The sequence below is a fragment of the Diaporthe batatas genome, assembly GCF_019321695.1.
Source record: "Diaporthe batatas strain CRI 302-4 chromosome Unknown Contig00003, whole genome shotgun sequence".
In the NCBI taxonomy this organism is placed as follows: Eukaryota; Fungi; Ascomycota; class Sordariomycetes; order Diaporthales; family Diaporthaceae; genus Diaporthe; species Diaporthe batatas.
This window is the reverse complement of record NW_025408550.1, coordinates 1,642,882-1,661,400: the sequence shown is the minus strand read 5'-3', so window position 1 is coordinate 1,661,400 and position 18,519 is coordinate 1,642,882. Positions and strand designations below refer to the sequence as shown.

Below are 18,519 nucleotides of genomic sequence, written 5' to 3'. Positions count from 1 at the left end.
GTTCATTCAACCTTGGCAGAGGCGGTGGGCGGGAAGCTCCAGAGTGCCAGTGTACCGCGCATGGTTGTACAGCTGTACAGTATCACAGTATGATTTGCCCATGTAATAAATGCCCTTTGGTTTAGGCCGTGTTAATGCCGGCTAAAACGCGCGATGGCCGTGCCCGCTGTCAGCTGTGCGATACATAGAACGCCTCCTATAGCCAGGCTAGAGTGATGAGCAAGTGGCTGCACCTAGCGAGGAGCGAGCGAGATCGGTCCCCTATATCTGGTGCTGGGTCGCGTTCTGCGTACGGGCGTATATGTATGTCTGCATGTGTAAGTGCATGGCGGGCTTACAAATCGTATGTACTTGTCGGGTTTCAATCACAGATCTCATCTTGTCCACCACATTGGCCACTCCATGCGACTCAAGCCACACAAGCTCCAGCAAGGGCGGTCCCGTTCAGGATTCAGGATCAGTCAAGATCAGATCGATGCCGTTATTAGTGGGTTCGCCCACGGGTCTCTCGGGACTTAAAAAGAGCCACGTGGGACAAGGAGATTGAGATGCCAATATATGGGTTCCGCTATCAGTAGGTTGCCTGCGCCGAAAGGGCCTGCCTGGCTGAAGGGCAGCGCCATTTACAGATTACCTCCGGCCCGTTCGAGCAGGCCCCTCCCCTGGCTTGACGCAGTGTCAAACTGGACTAGACGGTGAAACACGATCCTGTTCATTCGTGGTGAGGTGAGGGCTGAGAATTCAGTTGCGCTCAATTTCCCATGCCGACAATCCGGACAGGCCAGAAAAGGCCAGCTGATGATGCCCGGCAGCCCGCGGCGGCTGTGAATCCGATTTTTGAGTTGGATGCTAGTCCGGATGGACTGGTAGTTCCTCCTGTGTTTCCAGATTTAGTGTACGCGACATGAGCTGCACGGTGTCTACCCCGCTGCCAGTCCTGACAGGAGGTAATGAGATGGCAAAGCATACTAAGTAGGCAGACATCATATCCACGTTAAAATGTCTTTTTTCCTTTCTCTTTTCACTTGGCAGTGAAAATACGATAGTCACCCAACCCAGGCTGCCAAGTTGACAGGGCATCACATCTACACAAGAGCAGTCCCTTTTTCCCAGCGATACGGGGTCGCCGACTGTGGGTCCCCGGGTTGCAACTCCAGATTCGGGACATCTCACCATGCCAATCTGATGACAGCTTGGGTCCTTCGGCCTACGCAGCCGGAGGACGGGGACAGCAACCATGCCAAGGACGCACCATGTCGTCAGTTTCTTCTTCGGCAGCGGCCAGCCCTCTCTCGCCTCCTGCACCCTGTTCGTGCCCGATGCTCCTTGCAAATCTCGTCACAAGTGCATGTGCATACAAACTACGACGACGACATGCACACCGCGGCGGACCAGGCCCAGGGCAGCCCGGAGGAAACATGGCATCACCGAGAGGCGAAAAATAGTAAGAGCCCACAGGGCTGGCAGGCGAAAACTTAATCACCTGACAGTGCTAATTATATCACCATATGGGGAAGGAGCCAAGTTGTCGTTGACGCCACCATCAGATCTGTCGGATATCTCCAGATCCATGCTACTGTACGTATTTCGGCTGTCAGTTTGTAGGGCTCCCGCTTTCGCCTTCTTGGTCCCCGCCAACCGCCCGTGCCGTGGTGTACAGTACAGAGCGCGATATGCGCAATGGTTCGAGTGAGATTCTTTGGTCGGCGGCAACGGTAGCATCAGCACATGGTAGACTATCTGCGCCAAACACACGATGCGTGCCTATCTAGTCTGATAATTTGGCTAGTCGTGTCAGATGTTGCGCTTGCCGTGATAATACGAACTATACCCCAGCATGCGTACCAGATCTGTGCCACACCTTGTTTCCCACCCGATGGTTCTGTCCGGCGTACATCCTGTCTCTTGTGCAAATGAAGCCCGGTATTCTCTGTAACCATCCAAGACATAAACTTTCCTAGCGAGCCCTGGATATTGCGCGTGGGTTCATTTTTCAAAACCAGACAATTAGACAAAAAATGATACTGACCAAGAATAAAAATTAAAAACACACCCCCCTTCCCCATATCCGGGGTGGCCTGCCACATCATCAAGCCGGCGTCACCAGGCCAGGTCCCGTCCAGAGGGCGGCGAGTCAGCGCGGGCCCCGGGACCTGCGTCATCGCCAGTTCGTACATCACTCCAGGAAGAATCCGAACACAGAGATAGGGAAGGGGACCCACGGCCGGCGTGAACGCCGGCCGGATGGTTCGTGTGCCGTGTTCGTGCGACCCAGGGCCCCAGTTTCTCGAAGGAATGATGGCCCTTCCAGCCGCCCTTCTAGAAGGAAGGGTCCCTTGTAACCTTTTCTCTGGAGCTTGCTTCCATGTCAGCAAGAAGGGGGGGCGGTTGGCCGAGCACGTGAATAGTTTTACTTCGCCTTCTCGTGTACACACACACATGTACACACACATACGAGCAGGAACTTCCGATCTGGGGGCTGCCTTGAAGGTGGCTGGTGAAGCGGGTCTTTCGCGCGTCCCGTGTCGAGATCTCGACACGGTGCAAGATACCCTGGCACGGTTCCCAAAACCCATGTCCCCCACCTGCCTTGTCCGTGAACGAGTGGCCAGAGAGCCCACAAGGAGAGCACAGTGCGGGCGTGGGGGGCCCCCCTTCACGCGCACAAGGCATACGCGTTGCTATTGCTGTTTGCTTTCTTGCTTGCTTGCCTGCATGCTGCTGGGGGGCGCTGTTTCGGTCAAGTCCTGCTCTGCTATTCTTGTGGGCTCTTGTCGGTCAACGCGAGGGGAGAAAAAGCAGATTTGATGGGTTGATGGGGAGATGGGAGATCGCCTTTGCACTGCCTTTGCCCTACCCGATGCAAGGAATAGCGTCTAATGTGCGCCCCTCCCCCCAGCTGCCCCCAAGGAATTCCAGAACGCTGTTGCCGAATCCCGCTCCCCTGACGAGACAGGTGTTCGTTTCGCTCGTTCGTGCCGCCGCCCGGTTGTGCGCTGTGCGCGCAGAGGAGACCCTTTGCTGGCCGCGCTGGCCTGGTCCAGGCTTGTTGGAGACGGCCAATGCAGGGACGATGCCAACGGGTTCACCGCTACTGCGGCTCTTTTTGAAGTGAGCCTGCCGCTGATTTGCGGACAGGTGCGCATCCACACGTGGTTTTCCGGCCGGTTGCTGCTGGCCTTGTGTCACCTCCAGGCTGGCATCTGCCGTTCCCTCTGATGAAATCCAGGGACCAGTAGGACCCGACGTCAAGGGGTTGATTATACCGTACTGTGCACCCTGGAAGGAAAAGTGCAGAGAGGGTCTGTGTGACCGCTTGCGGCTGGCCTCACTACACACGGTGCAGTACGCGCCTCTTTGGCGCGCGCACTCCACGATACTGCCGAGTTGGTTGCCATGGATTTCCCACAACCCAGTGCCAGCGTCTCCCTTGCAGGGAAAGGTATGGTACAGAGTCCAGACATGCCCGCCGCGGATTGGCATTTCGACGGACATAACGGGGGCCTTTCTTTATTCCCATCTGCCGTCGCGCGCGGTATTTGCACTCAGTGGCACACCGCTCCAAGGGCCCATTTCCGGCTAGATTGCCATGGAGAAAAAAAAAAAAAAAAAAAAGGCTACCACAGTATCGCAGATACTGGTACATACGTGCTGCGTGCTCTGCGATTTTCCAACAGCCGCCCTGCACGCCTCACGAGGGGAAAAAATAGAACCGCCACCATGTCATTTCCCATCCCACCGCCTGGGCATGTAAGAAGAGAGCTCTGCACGCCGGAGCTGACCGGTTCGTGACTAAGCTTTGAGGATTTGAATCAAGGAAATACCGAAAATCGGGCTCAGAAGATTACGGCAGCACGGGGGACAGGCTGCATTATTCAGGAGTTAGCTTTGCCCGAGATCCGGCTGCGATTCCTCGATTGTCACCCGCGCGCCGGGCAGCAGGTATCATCTTGGACGTGACCAAGATGACTGCCCGAGGCAAACGCAACAACAGCATTGCCGGGGCGGCGCGCGTGTTAGGGGAGTCAGGAGCCTGACAGCAGGCAACTAACATGACTTGGAGGACAGGGGGTGGGGCAGCGTCATGCGAGGTGCGCCACGCCAAGCCCAGGGCCATGTGTTGGAGCGTTTTGCTGAAACCGGAGGATAAAAAAATAGGGGATGAGACGGGCGGCCACAGGACGGAGTTCGGATTGACAATGACTGGGGCAGTAGCATCAGCCGCAGCAACGACAACGGCGGGAAGAAGTAGACGGGGTTTGAGGGAAAAATGAAAAAGAATTGACGAACAAAAAAGAAAAAAAATAAAGGAGACGAAACGTTTGTCCCGCCAGCCCGCCCACGCAGGCCACGCACATTAACAGACAGCATCGCGTGCAGCTGCAGGGGCTAGGCCCTCACGGCCAACGAGCTCGCACAAGCAAATCCGTGTCGCGGCTTGCCTCGTGGAAGAGATCCCTGAGGCCATGTGCAGATCCTGCCGACCCTGTCGTGCTGCCACCTACCCACCACACCCATCCGAGGAGAAAAGGTGACCAACCCCCGTCCCTAGGCATGCGGACGACACACACATGCATAGATACACTGTGTTTTTTCTGCACCGGGGGACGAGTTTTCCTTCACTGTGCAACTGTGGTTAGCGCAGGCAGCTGCACCAGTTAGCCTTGCCTTGCCCACCAACCCCCCCCCCTTCGCCAAATACCGCCTCAAGCATCGTGCCATTGGCGAAGGGCGCAACCGGCAACCACATGGCGCACCCGGCAGGATGCCCACCCCCCTCTGAGCCTAGGCCGGGCCCGGGTCTCGTTTCTACACTTTGGGCCCAGCCAGCCAGCCAGCCAGCCCTGGTAAAGTGGTCTGTCTGGCACTGCCTGGCCTGCCCCGGCGCAGCAATAATTGAGCGAGGGCGTGTGCCATTGCTTAACTCCGGCGTTGTTGCCGGCAGCAGCTGAACAAAACCACTGCATCCAGACGCCTGTTTCAGAAGCTCCCCGAGATGGGACCAAGAGGCTGGTCGTCCGGGCTTTGCTCACGAGGGATCTGCGCGCGCCGTTTTTTCTTCTTTCGTCATGATCAGTTGTGCTTGCAAGGAGGCTGCAGGCTGCACGTATCCAGATGAGGGTCGGTTGCTCGCATGCAACCCGTCGCGCGTGGCTTTCGCCTCCCGACGGCCCCCAATGCTCCGTTGGCCGGAAAATGGATTACAGATTGCTGCTGCTGACCAAGGGGGCCGAGGGGCCGGGCAGGGCAGGGCGGGACTGGGCATGACTGTGCATCATGCTGTTGAGGTTGGCATCCAATCCAGCCACCGCTGTAGCTGTTGACATGTCTGCATGTGCGAAATGCTGGATGGCCGGCCGCTGATCCTTTGCCTGTTTCTGGACTGTGCTGATCGGCGAGAGGGCAGGGCGGAGAATGTTACTTGTGCTCGACTGGCACCTGGCACCAGGGCACCTGGTCATGGGCCCCATGTGGCAAAGGGCAGGTGAGGGCGTTTCGGGAGGATGCGTGCTCCAATGAAGCTCGTCCCGCCAGCTCCCGCCCTACGATGTGATGTGCCTGTGTGCTTGCACAGACGCATCTCGACCAGTTGGCTCTCCAGTTCCCTTATTTTTGTTTCAGCCCGGCAACGAGAATCCCACGTGGTCCCAGAGCCGGGGCCCGGGAGGTGGGCAGGTGGGGTGGAGGACGGAGGGATGGTCTCTCGCGTGTTGTTGTTGGTTGTTGGCGGTGCTGCGCGCAGCAGGCCAGCAGGCCAGCAGGCTGGCTGGCAGGCTGGCGGTGTTGCACCAGGAGGAGTGCTTTTTGCGGCTGTGAGACGGGATGCAGGGAAAACCAGCAGCCAACCAGCCAACAAAGCCCGGGTTGACGGGTCGCCGCCCCCTCGACCGTTCGACCCGTGGGGGAGCTGAATGGGCGTCGCGGTCCAATGGGCAGGCGGGCCTGAGACGTGTTTATTTTGGAGGCCGATAAAAATAACGATTTGGAAGAGGCCGTGTTTCTGTTTTGTTTTGCGGCGAGGCGTCTTTGCTGTGCTGGATGTCTCAGGTTCTCTCCTTGGTCGGGACCCGAGGGCGGGCAAGCAGCCTCTGGGGTGCAAGATGCAAGGAATGGACAGATGGACAAGCGCGCCTGGCAGCCCTGGGTGCCACCAGCTCGTGGGTTGGGGGATCTTGTTGCTCCGGAAGGCGTCCAGGGCGCGAGGTGGTGAAGGGTGGCATGCCTTCCCTTCTGGGCCCAGGCCGTGGCTGGCCGTGGCCCGGCCGTGGCCCAAAGCGTACTTACGCAGTACTTTGTCTTGATTCTTTCATTCTTTCACTCACCTGCTCAGCAATAGTGCTTGCCCTACGTGTCACACGCCAACAACCTCTTCAGGCTCTTGTCCTGTGGAATCTCCGTCTCATCGCCTCGCCCAGTCAGCCCGTCAGCCCAGCAGCCCGGTTCGTCTTGACTGGAGTAGCGGATATCCTTTGCCTCGTCTCCCTGGATCTATCTGGTTGACATGCTGCGAGCCTTAGCAAAAAGAGCTGTGCCGAGGGCCGATCTTGTGCCTCTCTGTAGGAGCCTAGCCGGGGGCTGCCTGGGTGGTAGCGACCCTGCTGGCCCAAACGGGTTTAGAAGGGCGACGGCCTGGGGGGGCCGCAGGGGGGGCTGGGGGGTGATTGTTTCTCGCCCCCCTCCGCTCCCCTCAGCAGTCTGCAGGGCAGAGAAAGTGTCGTAGTGTACGGAGTACTTGCTTGGTTAGATGTCGCAGCTTCCCTGGTGCGAGTACAGGCCGTGTGTGCGACACTGTGCAACCCAGCAGATACCCCGCCGAATGGCCCCATGTGCCATGCGATGCGGCGCCCTGATGCAATGACGCCCATGTCCTGGTCCTCCTTTTTCCCACTGCCCTGCTGCCCTCTCTTGGGTGGCAGAGTGGCAGAGTGGCAGAGTGGCACTGGGTGGGGCCGGCAGCTCGCTTTTTTATTTTTCTCTGCGCCCACAGGCCATCCACACCCATCCGCACACCATCAGCCATGCCCACCCCCCCTTCCACCACATTGCCCATCCTCCGCAGCTTCTAGCACATGGCTTCCGGGAGTCTCCCCTGTCGTGCCAATTTTTGTTCTCGATACTCCGTACGCTACGCACAGTACGTAGATACGTAGCGCCTTGTACCTGCCCAACCCCGCGGCCCACCGTGTGTCTGTCTGTCTGTCTGTCTGTCTGTCTGTCTGTCTGTCTGTCTTGTAGTACGGCGGGCGGTCGCCTTCTTGATCGCAGGCTGCTTCTTTTTGTCCTGGTCTGCATTTGAGCATGGGCATGGCATGGTGTTGTGAGCCTGTGTGAGACCCTCTTTTCTCTACTGTGACCTCTTCCTGTCTGCCTGTTCCCGCGTGGCCGCCTCGTCACTTGTCCACCCCAGTCCCCCGTCCCCCGTCCCGTCACCCGCCTGCACTACTCCGTACTCGTTCGTCACTTGTCATTTTTTCTGCCATTGTCGCTGCCCCAATCTTGAATTACTACTACTCAGCCCGTTGCTACCTCCCGTACGCAACCCTCGATTTCACCCAGCCCAGTCTGCAGTCTGCTGCCATCCCGTTCCCATCCGCCGGCCGCTGCTTTCGGTTTAATTGCCCTGGCATTCGACAGTCTTGGGGGGGAGAGAAGCGAGACAGAAAAGAACAAGACAAGACCTTGGGTACGTAAACTGCCTGCTTTGCCTTTCTCTCCACGCCACACACGCACTCCATCGATCCTCCTCTGCGTTGTTGCTTCTGTCCCGTCGCCCCTGGGCACATCATTCAGTCTCGCCATTCCACGCCCGTTTAATCCAGTCCTCACCACCACCACCACAACCGCAACCACCACCTCCTTCGCCGTTCACATCTCGCATTCCACATCTCTTTGTCTGCGACTTCCCCCCTTCCACACCCCAGTCTGTTGCCCTGGCCTAGCCGTGCGTACCCTGCTGCGTCCAGCTGTCCCTTGTGGTTCGACTTTTCCTTTGCATATCCGTTTTGTCGGCCTGGGATAGTGGCCCAGAGCCCGCAGCACTTGCATCAGCATCAGCATCCGCATCCGCAGCAGCAGCAGCAGCAGCAGCAGGCACGGCTCTCCCAGCACAGTGCAGTGCAGTGCATAGGTACGTTCTTTCTCTTGTCGCCCGCCCTCTCCCTCCCTCCCTCTTGCCTGGCCCATTCCTTGGCCGGTTCCCACCCGTCAATGGAGCTTGCAGAGCGAGTTGTTTGGGTCGATTGGGAAAAGGGTCCCTCTTTTTCCCACCCCTTCCCTCCGTCACTCAATCAACACGACCCCTCGGCGAGCACCAGTCGGACAGACCAGGCAAGAGGAGCCCACAAGAACCACAAGAACCACAAGGAACCACAGGAACCACAGGGTGCAGAGCGCGAGAAGTGGTTGATGCTCACGGCCCAGCCTGGCACCGCCAAATGACCCCCAATCTGTGGCATCCATCATCCTCGCTGCCCTGACCCTGCCCACGGCCTTGCTCTCACCATCCTTACCACCTGAGTCCGTTCGTGTCGTTCGTGCATACTGTACTGTCTGTCTCCTTGTACTCCGTACTGTACTGTCCTGTACTGTCCTGTCCAGTCCCGTCCTGCGCTGCTCTCACCCATTGCCAATTGCCCATTACCCAAGCACCACAGCACTACGCACCAGCGAGTCCCAGCTCCATTTTCCACGCCGGGACCACCAAGACCAAGACAAGACAAGACCCAGGCCCAACCCGCTCTTACTAACTTCCTTTCTGCCTTTGTTAGATGGCTGCCGGCGTATCGTCTCCTGCCCGCCCAAGCCCAGTCTACCTTCACGATCCATTGTCCCACACAAACAATAATTCCTCCAACTTCAACTCTGCCTCATCTCAACATTCCGTTTCCACCTCATCTTCCCCCAGCCTGACCTCCCTCACCTGCCCTCCTCCAGCGGCACCACCACCACCATCATCTCAACACCTGCTGCTGTCCTCCTCTCCTGGCAGCAGAGACAGCCCGCGTCGCCCTCCTCCAAGCATCAGTCCTAACAGCACCGCCGCCAGCACCCCAACGACGCTTGCGTCCTCTCCTCTTTCTTCCTCATCGCCCTTCGAGCCTGCTGCAGACTCCGTCCTGCTCACGCGACCCCGACCCAAGCAGTCCCCCGTCAACTCTGCCCGAGGAGACCCGAGGCTTCAGAAACAGGGCGGCTTTTTCGCATTCGCTGCCTCTGCCATTGACCGCACACAGAGTGCAATTGCAACCATTTCTGACCAGACGGTCCGCCACCAGCGATCCCTCAGTCGCCTCTCCATCACCGGCGACTCTGCTGCACACTACCTCAGCGCCGAGCCCTCGCCCGACAGGATCTCGAGATACCGCCCCGCCTCCACCCTGTCGTTGTCGGCGTCGCCCTCGAACCTGCTGAGCACTCAGCCAGGGTCCAAGTCTCCCAGCGCCCAGTCCTTTACGGCTCAGGACCCCCCTTACTCGCGACCCTATTCCGAGACTGATCCTTCTCATCCCCCGCCAATTCTCCTCCCGAGAATTGACAACAAGATGCATCAAACATCTTCGAGACTATTGCGCATGACGGATGACGACAGGCCGTTCACCAAGGTGAGTTCCCTTTGATCTGATTCGTTTTTACCCGCCGGCACATGCGGCCTTGCAATAGTCCAGTAATCAAGCAACGGCACTGCTGCTGTACCGCGCGGGGCAGCGGCACTCCCCGGCCTGCGCTATTCGGCGACTGACAGTAGCCTGCAGGACTTCAAGGATCTCTTTGCAACCCTGATCGTCAGTCTGCTGCCGCTTTCAGCCCATCGCGTGCGCTTGACCAAGGTCGAGCACACCTTCCTGTCGGAAGATGCCATCAACAACCTCGGCTCCCTCAAGTTCTCCCAATCCAACCGCATGCCCGACCCCAAAGACCCTTCCCGAATCGTAACCACGACGACAACCACCACATTCTCCATGGCCAAGGACATGGCTCGCTCGATATGCCAGCGATTCCTGGAGGCACGTTTCATCGAGTCCGCAGATGGCAAGTACCAGCAGGTGTACACTATGAAGGGCTCCGTCTGGCAATTGACACCCAAGGGCATCTCTATATTGGATCGCTTCTGCTCGAGGAACGGCATCCAGCAGAAGCAGGTGGCAGAGCTCATTGGCAACTCATTACCCCAGCTCGTCATCCTGGAAAGAGAAGGACAGACGGACAAGCTGACTACTGACCGTGGCACGATCGAGGTCCTTTTCCGGAGGTTTGTTGGCATCGGAGGCTTCAACATCAAGAGCAACGTGAACTCTGCCGATTCGGATTCGCTCAGCGATTACCGTGATGGCCTGACTGGTGTCAAGATGGCCGCGGAGCGGAAAGTAGGAGGCAAGACTTTTAAGAACACTTTTACCGGCAAGGCGGCTACCGACTGGCTGATGGACTGTTCGACCACCGTGGATCGACGGGAGACTATCGAGGTCGCCGGCTTGTTTGTCGAGTACGAGCTCATGGAGGCTATCCAGCAGGACCGGGCTTACATGTCGCAATATCCTGGCAGCCACCTGTTCCAGCCCACAAAGCACGCCATCTACCAGCTCACGCCAAGAGCTATCGACCTGGTCAATGGCACGCTGTCCCGAGGGAGGAGCTCCGAGGGCGAGGTCGCATCCAGTGGCATCAGGCCGGGCATCGCTCGCGACTCCAACACCCAGAGACTGGATAAGATCCTGGGCGATCCTGCTCTTCGATTGCTGTTTCGCGAGAACCTGCGGGAGACCCACTGTGAAGAGAACCTGTCATTCTACATTGATGTGGACGAGTTCGTGCGCAGCTGCAAGCAGGCCATCCGCCAAGCCCAGAAGAACCCTACGTCGACCTCCATGGATGGCATCAAGGAGATCATGGCCCAGGCCTACGGGATTTACAACGCGTTCCTCGCCCCCGGCTCGCCTTGTGAGCTCAACATCGACCATCAGCTGCGCAGCAACCTTGCCACCCGCATGACTAAGGCAGTGGGACAGGATGTTGCCATGATTGATACCCTGCACGAGGTGACGGCCCTGTTTGAGGATGCGCAGAACGCTGTGTTCAAGCTCATGGCCAGTGTAAGTTGAAGCACCTCGATACTTTCTGGACGTGCGACACCGATACTAATAGCGACGATAGGATTCCGTGCCGAAATTCCTGCGGAGCCCCAAATACGAGCACGTCTTGAAGAACTACGACTTTGACACAATAACGCACCCCGTCGGCAAAGATTCAGCAGCGCCCGGCCGGTTGCTCGAGCGAAGCCAAAGCCGATCCAACCGCAAGTGAGAGACGACATGGTTCGAGCACTCATTTTCTCTCCGAAGATCAGCCCGACCCTTTTCGCAACTGCAGCGATGCGGCGTAAGCAGAAGACTTGCCCACTCGCCTTCGGTCCGCACCCTACTGTCTTGCCAACAGCACCCTGGACACTGCTTGGCTCCGATTTTGGCACCTTGGCCCGCCCGCCAGGTCTGACAGCATGGCGTCGGTCCGCCGGCTATCGGAGTGACTTGCCACGGACTACAGGCTAGATCGGCTTGTGACCAGTGTCGCATATTTATTCTGTCTCTCGTTCCTGGTGTGGACCTTGAACGTTGAGATGATCGACAAGACTTGTCGCACGATTGGGCAGCCTCGGTACTAGCGAACCCCTCGGTCACATTCGCCTAGTTGATCTCCGCTTTTATTACCCACCGCCTCGCACACAACACGGGTACCTCTATACCGCGGTGGCCCGCCCATGTCCGCGGAAGCTCTGGGTCAGGAAGCTTTTCATTTTTCTCTTGCGTGGTCAGGAAGTCAAGGCGTTGGGCTCTTTTTACGGCATAGACATGGCCCGGCAGTCCATATGAAGAAAGGGGGACGATGGGTGCTCGGTCTTCACGACGGGATCTTCCTCCAGGAGCATCCAAGACTAGCGTTTGGACGGAGCGCATTGGGTGACCGATCCGCAGTGTCATCATTGCATTTTGTTTTTATTTCTCGGTGGAATGGAGGATGGGGAAAGGGGAAAGGAAAGGACTGTGCGAGTCCCTGGTTCAGAGTGGTCAAGGACTCTAATTCTCTATGGGATAGGATCCATGATGTAAAAGGCAATGGGCCGGTACAATGAAGCCCGTCGAACAGCTCGGTGTCTGGGGGTGGAACCGTATAACCGAGGGCTTTTTACCACATGATCTGGCCCTGCGCTATTTCGGCACAAGAGTGTACATAACGACGGACCATTATACGATACCAGTCGATGAGATCGACCGCTTCTTAGATGATCATTAACACACTACGAAAGAAAAAAAAAAGGATCACCGCTTTGGGCCTTGCCCACGCTTTGAACCGGTGTTTCTTGTTGAATGGTGGTGAAATTGATGGAATGCGTGATGGATTTGGATGATCTGTCGCGTGCTGCGCTGCACCCGGGCAGGGTGGCTGGAATGTGCCGCACCGGAAGCATTTCTCGACACCAAACAACACGGCTTGTTTGTTGTTCATACCAGCAATGTGTTATTAGACAACCTCTGTCGGCGAGTTTAATTGCGGATTCATGTGACGGGACCGTTGACGGGTGTTGAACTGGCCGTCCGCTTTCATATAAGACTGCCTTGCCTCTCTTTGGTCTTGTTGATGTCGCACCTTTATCCTCCGCATCGCAATTGTTTGGTCTCGACCGCAGTCTCACTCGTTCGACTTGACGTTTCTTCACACACTCTCTTTATAATATTCTACGTTGCCACTTCTTGGTTGGAAAGGAGAAACCTCCCCTGGGCCTCTCATCTCAGCCGTCGACTCTAATTCTCTCGTTCCCGCCACCGACATCACCATCAGACACGGGGAAAAGAAAGAAACCCAAGACATACACACAATCAAGAGACAAGATGCAGATGCGAAACATCCTCACACTCCTGGCGGCCTCGGGGGCTGCCGCCCAGTCCACGGGCCTCCCGCCTTCGATGATGCCCGGGAACGGCACCATCACCACCACCATCGTGGTGCCGTCGTTCGTGACCTACTGCCCGAAGCCCACCGTCATCACCTGGAAGGACCAGTGCTACACGGCCAAGAAGCCCGGGCCCATCACCATCACCAACTGCCCGTGCACCATCACCACGGTAAGCCTTACTATACTACCCCAGCCCCACTCCCTTTTTATATTTTATACGTACACACCACACACACAACACACACACACATGCTGACAACACGACCCAAAACCAGACCATGCCCAAGCCAACCTGGGGCCCGCCCCCGCCAGGCCCGCCCCCGCCAGGCCCGCCCGCGCCTCCCCCCAAGGGCCCGGAGTACCCTCCCCCGCCCCCTCCCCCCCAGGGAGACAAGTCCCCGCCCCCTCCCCCTCCTCCCCCGGCGCAGCCCCCCGTCGCGCCCGTGGCCCCCATCCCGGCCCCGCCGCCGCCGGCCACCGGCACCTGGGCGCCCGCCCCGGCCAAGCCCACCTACGTCACGGCCGGCGCCGGCGGCCTCACGGTCCCTGGCCTCCTGGCTGGTGTCATTGCCGGCGTGGCTGCCCTGTGAGGGCGGCAGTGACGGAGATGGAGAGGAGCCCTGCGGGTGGCAGTGGTGTTTGGGATAGGTACATGGACATCCTGATGGGAGATGAGGGGGGAGGGGGAGATCTGTTGTGGTGTGGTTGGTCGGAGAACACGCATGTTTTTTTTGGTGTTGACTTTTCCACACGAGGGCATTCTCATCTATTATCGTGTGTTTTTTCTTCAGGACGGTTTTCGGGACGTTTCTGTAAATCGGTTGTTCCCCAAACCCCATCACCATAGGGTTTCGGGTCACTCTTTCCATTTTTTTAATATTTTGTATGCGGGTGTGGAAAGAGAGACGGCGAGATGAGTTGGTTGGTCGCTGAGGAGGGAGGCATAGGGCCTCTCTCTCCTTGCTCTGCTGGCTTACTTGTTGCTGTTCTTTCCATGCCTGCTACTCACGAAGTCGACGTTAATATGGCTTTCGGGATGAAAAGATGAAAACATGCGATCGGGGGTGAAGGGGGACTAGACTGGACGCGTGAGTGGTAACAAATGAAGCATGAACAAACATCATTATTTTTATTATGTCTATGACCTGTGTGTGACTGCTCCTCGTCTCCTGTTCCATAAGTATATTTGTGTTCTGGAAAGCAGGATAGATAACCGACCAATGTCACCACTTCATTTCGAATGGCCCCTACTTTGAACATTCTGTGACAGACACTATGCACGGTGAAAGCAAGCGGAAAAGGTATGTATTGAGACGGGGTATCCTAAACGATAGCAACACACCGGAACTCCAAGAGGAACACGAAAAGAAAATAAAAAACGCCGCAAGCGGCACCAGACAAAACTAGGAAACGCCTAAACTAAAGATAAAGGCCACATGCCAGAGGACGTCCCATCACCGAGGCAACGTGATATGAGCCCGAGACAAGAACCCCCCCGGGGTACACAGGCCGGCCGCATTCGGATGACGAGAGAGCGCGTTGGGCGTCGCGGATCCGACACGCCGATCCCCTATCCCCTCCTCCCCTGGCACGCAGCCAGCCAGCCAGACAGCCAGACAATCATCGCCCGCCACTAGCGCCGGGGAGCCCGATGTCGAACAAGACCGCAAACGGCCAGGCAGCAGACAGAGCCGCTCATTCCAGCTCCGCGGTGAAGGGCGACCCCAGCCGCGCCCCCATTCCAGAGCGGCCGCCGGGCCTCAGCACCGTGGGGTGGGAGCGGTGCACGTCGCCGCCGCCCTCCCGCGCCCTCCCGACCCCCTCGGACCCGGCGAGCTCGGCAAAGACCAGCGGGGCGCGCGGCGGCGGCGGCGCTGCCTCGTCGTCGCCGTCGACGCCCGAGTACGGGTTCAGGGACGGGTACTCCGGGTGGTCGTCGCCGCCGCTGGTGCTGGTAGCCGCCGTGGGCGTGGACACGGACGACGAGGAGAAGGAGCCTGAGCTGCGGTACGACGAGGTGCGGGCGCCGCTGCTGCTGGTCGTCGTGGGGCCGGGCAGGGGCTGTGTCACGTGGGCGGAGGCAGAGCCCACGGATGTGTTGCGGACGCGGAGGGGTTGGGGGTAGAGCGCGCTGTCGTGGTGATGGGCCGGCGGCGGGGCGGGCTGGGAGTAGCGGTGCGGCGGCTGGGGGGGCCTCATGGACGGGGGCAGCGGGTGGGCTGCCGGGTGGCCCCAGGCTGCTTGGTGGTGGTAGTGGTGTTGTTGCTGGTGGTGGTGGTCGAGCCGGTTGGGTGAGATGGTGGACTGCGAGTGCGATCTGTAATGTGCCATGGGCGGTGGTGCGTTGTGACGCTGCTGCTCGCCCGTGTTTGGGCTGGGATATCGCATGGACGGCGGGAGCCCCGGCTGGTATCCCTGGACGAACGGGCTCCCGAGCTGCGGGGGCGGGCTTCTCCTCGTGTTGGGGTGGGCAGGCTGCTGGTCCTGCGACGCCTGTGACGGCGACGACGACGACAAGGGTGGGAACAGGGCTGGCTTCTCGTCGGCGGCGCTCAGGGGCGACTGGGCGGTGCGGATGCTGTCCCTGTCTGCAGAGGATGCTCCCGCTGCGTGCCTCGCCTTCTCGACGAGGTGGTCGACGAGGGTGGCGTGGGACTTCTTGAGGTTCTTCTTGACGAAGCCGGTCATGAGGATGTTGCAGCGGAGGTCGACGTCCTCGCGGATGTACAGGCCCGTGGCGGGGGCGCCGATGCCCAGCTCGACGGGCCCGGCCGGCTCGCCCGGCAGCGTGCCGCCCAGCGTCCACTTCTCCCTGATGTCGACGTTGAGCGGGGCGCGGCAGTGCGTCTGGATGCCGTCGGGCAGGTCGTGGAAGGCGCACGTGTACGAGATGTCGCCGCTGGCGAGCCCGCCCGGGAGGTACGTGATGCGGTCCGTCAGCGAGTACCACACGCACCCGAGCTCGTCCTCGGGGCTGCCGGGCGGCGGCTTGATGGGGTGCCTCTCCTTGACCAGCGGGTTCAGGTCGATCATCTCCAGGTGGTTGTGTAGGAAGCTGATGACCGTCTCGCGCGGTATGTCCGCCGGCAGCGGGCTTATTGTGGTGAAGACTGATCTCTTAGACATGGCGGCCTTGGTCGCAAGTGTGTGTGCTGTCGACGAGACTCAACCACGACAAGTCGAGAAAACTATTTGCCGCCCCGTTTTCTTTCTTTTTGAGAGTTGGACGTGCACCCAACGTCTGCGCCGCCGACAACCAACGGGATGAGGCTTAGCGGCAGGCGTCAACCAATCCTCCCTCACAAGAGCACACCAACACCGTCGACTGATCTCGTTGCGTCAGGACGAGTACGGGCGCGGCAGGGATGAGCACATGAGCTGAGTGGTGAGGACGAGTGAGTGAGACAGTATGGCAGTGAGTGACGAGTAGATAAACGCCCTTCTCAAGTCTGCAGGTCAGAGCATGAGACGGCCAAAAGCTTGTTGCTTTCGCTTTCGGCACACATGAGCAAACCTGCCCATATCTACTCTAGACGCCATCCGGATGTTGGAGAAGCCAGGTGCCGCGCCACAAAGTGAGTTGCAGGCTGTGCAAGCCCAAAATAGTGCTGCTGACGCTGCGGTTGGGCTAAGGCGGGAAGGATGCGTGCGCTCGGCAGCAGGGGCGATCGAGACCAGACGCTCGTCAGCCGCAGCAAACGGGAGACTGCGCTTCCGGGCAGCGTTGGGCCGGCCCGCTGGTTTTCACATAACAACAATCTTGACAAGCTCCCTGCTTGCTATTTGAGGCACAGTCGATACTGTGTTACACGGCCTCCAAGACAGACGGACAGACAGGCGGACGGACAGATCGTGTGAAGAGTACTCCGTAATGGTATCATTTCTTCTATGGAGAAACCACCAGGCCGATACCACCATAATGCCAATTTTTGCAATCCCTCAGAAACGCCGTTTCATGCCCGCTATTTTCCTGTTCCATCCTGTCTGGCCACTACTATTCGCACCCCCCTTGTCCCGAGCCGCCGTCCCCTGCAGTATCATCGTGAACGACCAGAGAGAGCCTCATGTCTTCCAGTCCAGCCGGTTCCAGGTCGAGAGTCTGCTCCGAGCACCGGGATTGGGATCCGGCGTCCTCGTGCTGAGCGTTACCGGTCGACGACGTCCCATCCTCTATCGTAGGAGGCATCGGACCCGCCCCATGGTCTGAGCCCGTGCTGTCTTGACCGCCCCTGCGCCCCAGCTAGATAGACGCCGGGGCCGCGTCCTTCCTCCAGCCCTTGGACCTCATGTTGTTCTCGATCTGCTTCCAGATGCTCTCGACCACCTCCCTGTCGCGGAACCGGCTGGCCTCGGCGCCCGGCAGCGCCGGGTCCCTCCACTTGTCGACCGTGAAGCACTGCACGCGGTGGCCCCAGTTGCGGACGTTATCCGGGACCTGGTCGCCGCGCCAGCCCACGTGGACGCCCAGGACGTGCCGGAAGAGCTCGTTGGGGTTGCTCCACTTGTAGTTCTTGAACTGCCACGGCTGGCCCGTCGTGAAGACGGCCACGACGCGGTTCCAGTACTCGGGCTTGAAGTTCTCGGGGCCCTCGACCAGGATGAAGCGCATCGCCCGGTTCGGGTCGATCTCGCGCATCACCCGCATGATGTTGAGCATCGTCGCCGTCGACCCGCTCTCCGGCAGCTCGTACCGCCCCGTCTCGAGGAACGCTCGCACGTTGGAGATGCGCAGCAGCGACGACGCCGACGGCGACAGCAGGATGATGGGGTCCGGCCGCCGCGCCGGCTTCTGGTTGAGCGGCAGCCCCGCGCCGCCCAGCCCTCCCCCTGCCGCCGCCGCCGCCGACGACGACGGGTGGTGCGGCTGCTGCCCCGGCTGCCCGGGCTTCCTGGACGTGAACAGCGTGGCGTGCTTGCGGACGCCCGAGAAGTCGATGGGCTTGACGCCCCTCAGGACCGTGTTGCGGTCGCCCATCTTGCGCTCCCCGGCGTAGATCTGCTGCAGCCGCGGGTCGAGCGACCCCTTGCCCGCCCGCGCGCCCGCGGCGGCGGCCTGCTGGGAGGAGCTCTTGAGGGCCTCGGCGCCGGCGGCCGGCGCGGCGTCCCCGGGGAGCTTCTTGATGTACTCGCTCTCGCCGCCGCCCTCGAGCCAGGTGATGAGGTCGACGCGCTCGACAAAGGCGAGCTTGTGCACGGTGGCGCCCAGGCCCTTGGCGGCCAGCTCCTCGTTCAGCGCCGTGGCGGCCGCATTGTAGTCGGGGATGGCGAGGTCGCGGTTCACCCAGGCAAAGTAGATGGACCGCAGGTCGATGGTGGTCGACTCGTCGGGCTGGAACCGCGTCGGCGAGTCGATGGGGAGGGCGGTCGAGTCTGCGAACCGGATCTCGGTGGCTTGTGAAAGAGGCGCCTCGTCGGCCGAGTCGCCAGCAACGGGGGTGACGGGCTGGCCTGTCGCGATTGCCTGTCGGAACAGGAGGAGGGGGTCCTGCGCTGCAGCAGCCATGATCGCAGTCGGGGTCGGGGTCGGGGTCGGGTCGTCTCGAGGACTGTCGCCCGAGGGTGTCCGATTG

The 18,519-nt window shown here is 59.4% G+C and overlaps 5 protein-coding genes across 5 annotated transcripts; 2 read left to right on the top strand and 3 right to left on the bottom strand.

Annotated features, from left to right (window-relative positions):
• Positions 1–4,047: 4,047 nt before the first annotated feature.
• On the bottom strand, positions 4,048–4,371 carry KVR01_003726 (uncharacterized protein; the record flags this gene model as incomplete). Its single annotated transcript, XM_044788502.1, has 1 exon — positions 4,048–4,371. One exon carries the CDS (start codon positions 4,369–4,371, stop codon positions 4,048–4,050), a length of 324 nt encoding a protein of 107 aa, XP_044648741.1.
• A 5,171-nt stretch (positions 4,372–9,542) lies between these two features.
• Positions 9,543–11,301, top strand: KVR01_002089 (GTPase-activating protein SST2; the record flags this gene model as incomplete). The annotated part of the gene is made up of 3 exons (XM_044785405.1): positions 9,543–9,602; positions 9,753–11,090; positions 11,152–11,301. 3 exons carry the CDS (start codon positions 9,543–9,545, stop codon positions 11,299–11,301), a joined length of 1,548 nt encoding a protein of 515 aa, XP_044647104.1.
• A 1,583-nt stretch (positions 11,302–12,884) lies between these two features.
• On the top strand, positions 12,885–13,539 carry KVR01_003721 (uncharacterized protein; the record flags this gene model as incomplete). Its single annotated transcript, XM_044786460.1, has 2 exons — positions 12,885–13,118; positions 13,225–13,539. The coding sequence occupies 2 exons, from the start codon at positions 12,885–12,887 to the stop codon at positions 13,537–13,539; spliced, it is 549 nt and encodes a 182-aa protein (XP_044648736.1).
• KVR01_002575 (uncharacterized protein) lies at positions 13,405–16,613 on the bottom strand. Its single transcript, XM_044789750.1, has one exon. It carries the CDS (start codon positions 16,073–16,075, stop codon positions 14,645–14,647), a length of 1,431 nt encoding a protein of 476 aa, XP_044647590.1. The 5' UTR covers positions 16,076–16,613; the 3' UTR covers positions 13,405–14,644.
• Positions 16,614–17,189: 576 nt separating this feature from the next.
• KVR01_003873 (uncharacterized protein) lies at positions 17,190–18,452 on the bottom strand (the record flags this gene model as incomplete). The annotated part of the gene is made up of 1 exon (XM_044785927.1): positions 17,190–18,452. The coding sequence occupies one exon, from the start codon at positions 18,450–18,452 to the stop codon at positions 17,190–17,192; it is 1,263 nt and encodes a 420-aa protein (XP_044648888.1).
• Between the last annotated feature and the right edge of the window lie 67 nt (positions 18,453–18,519).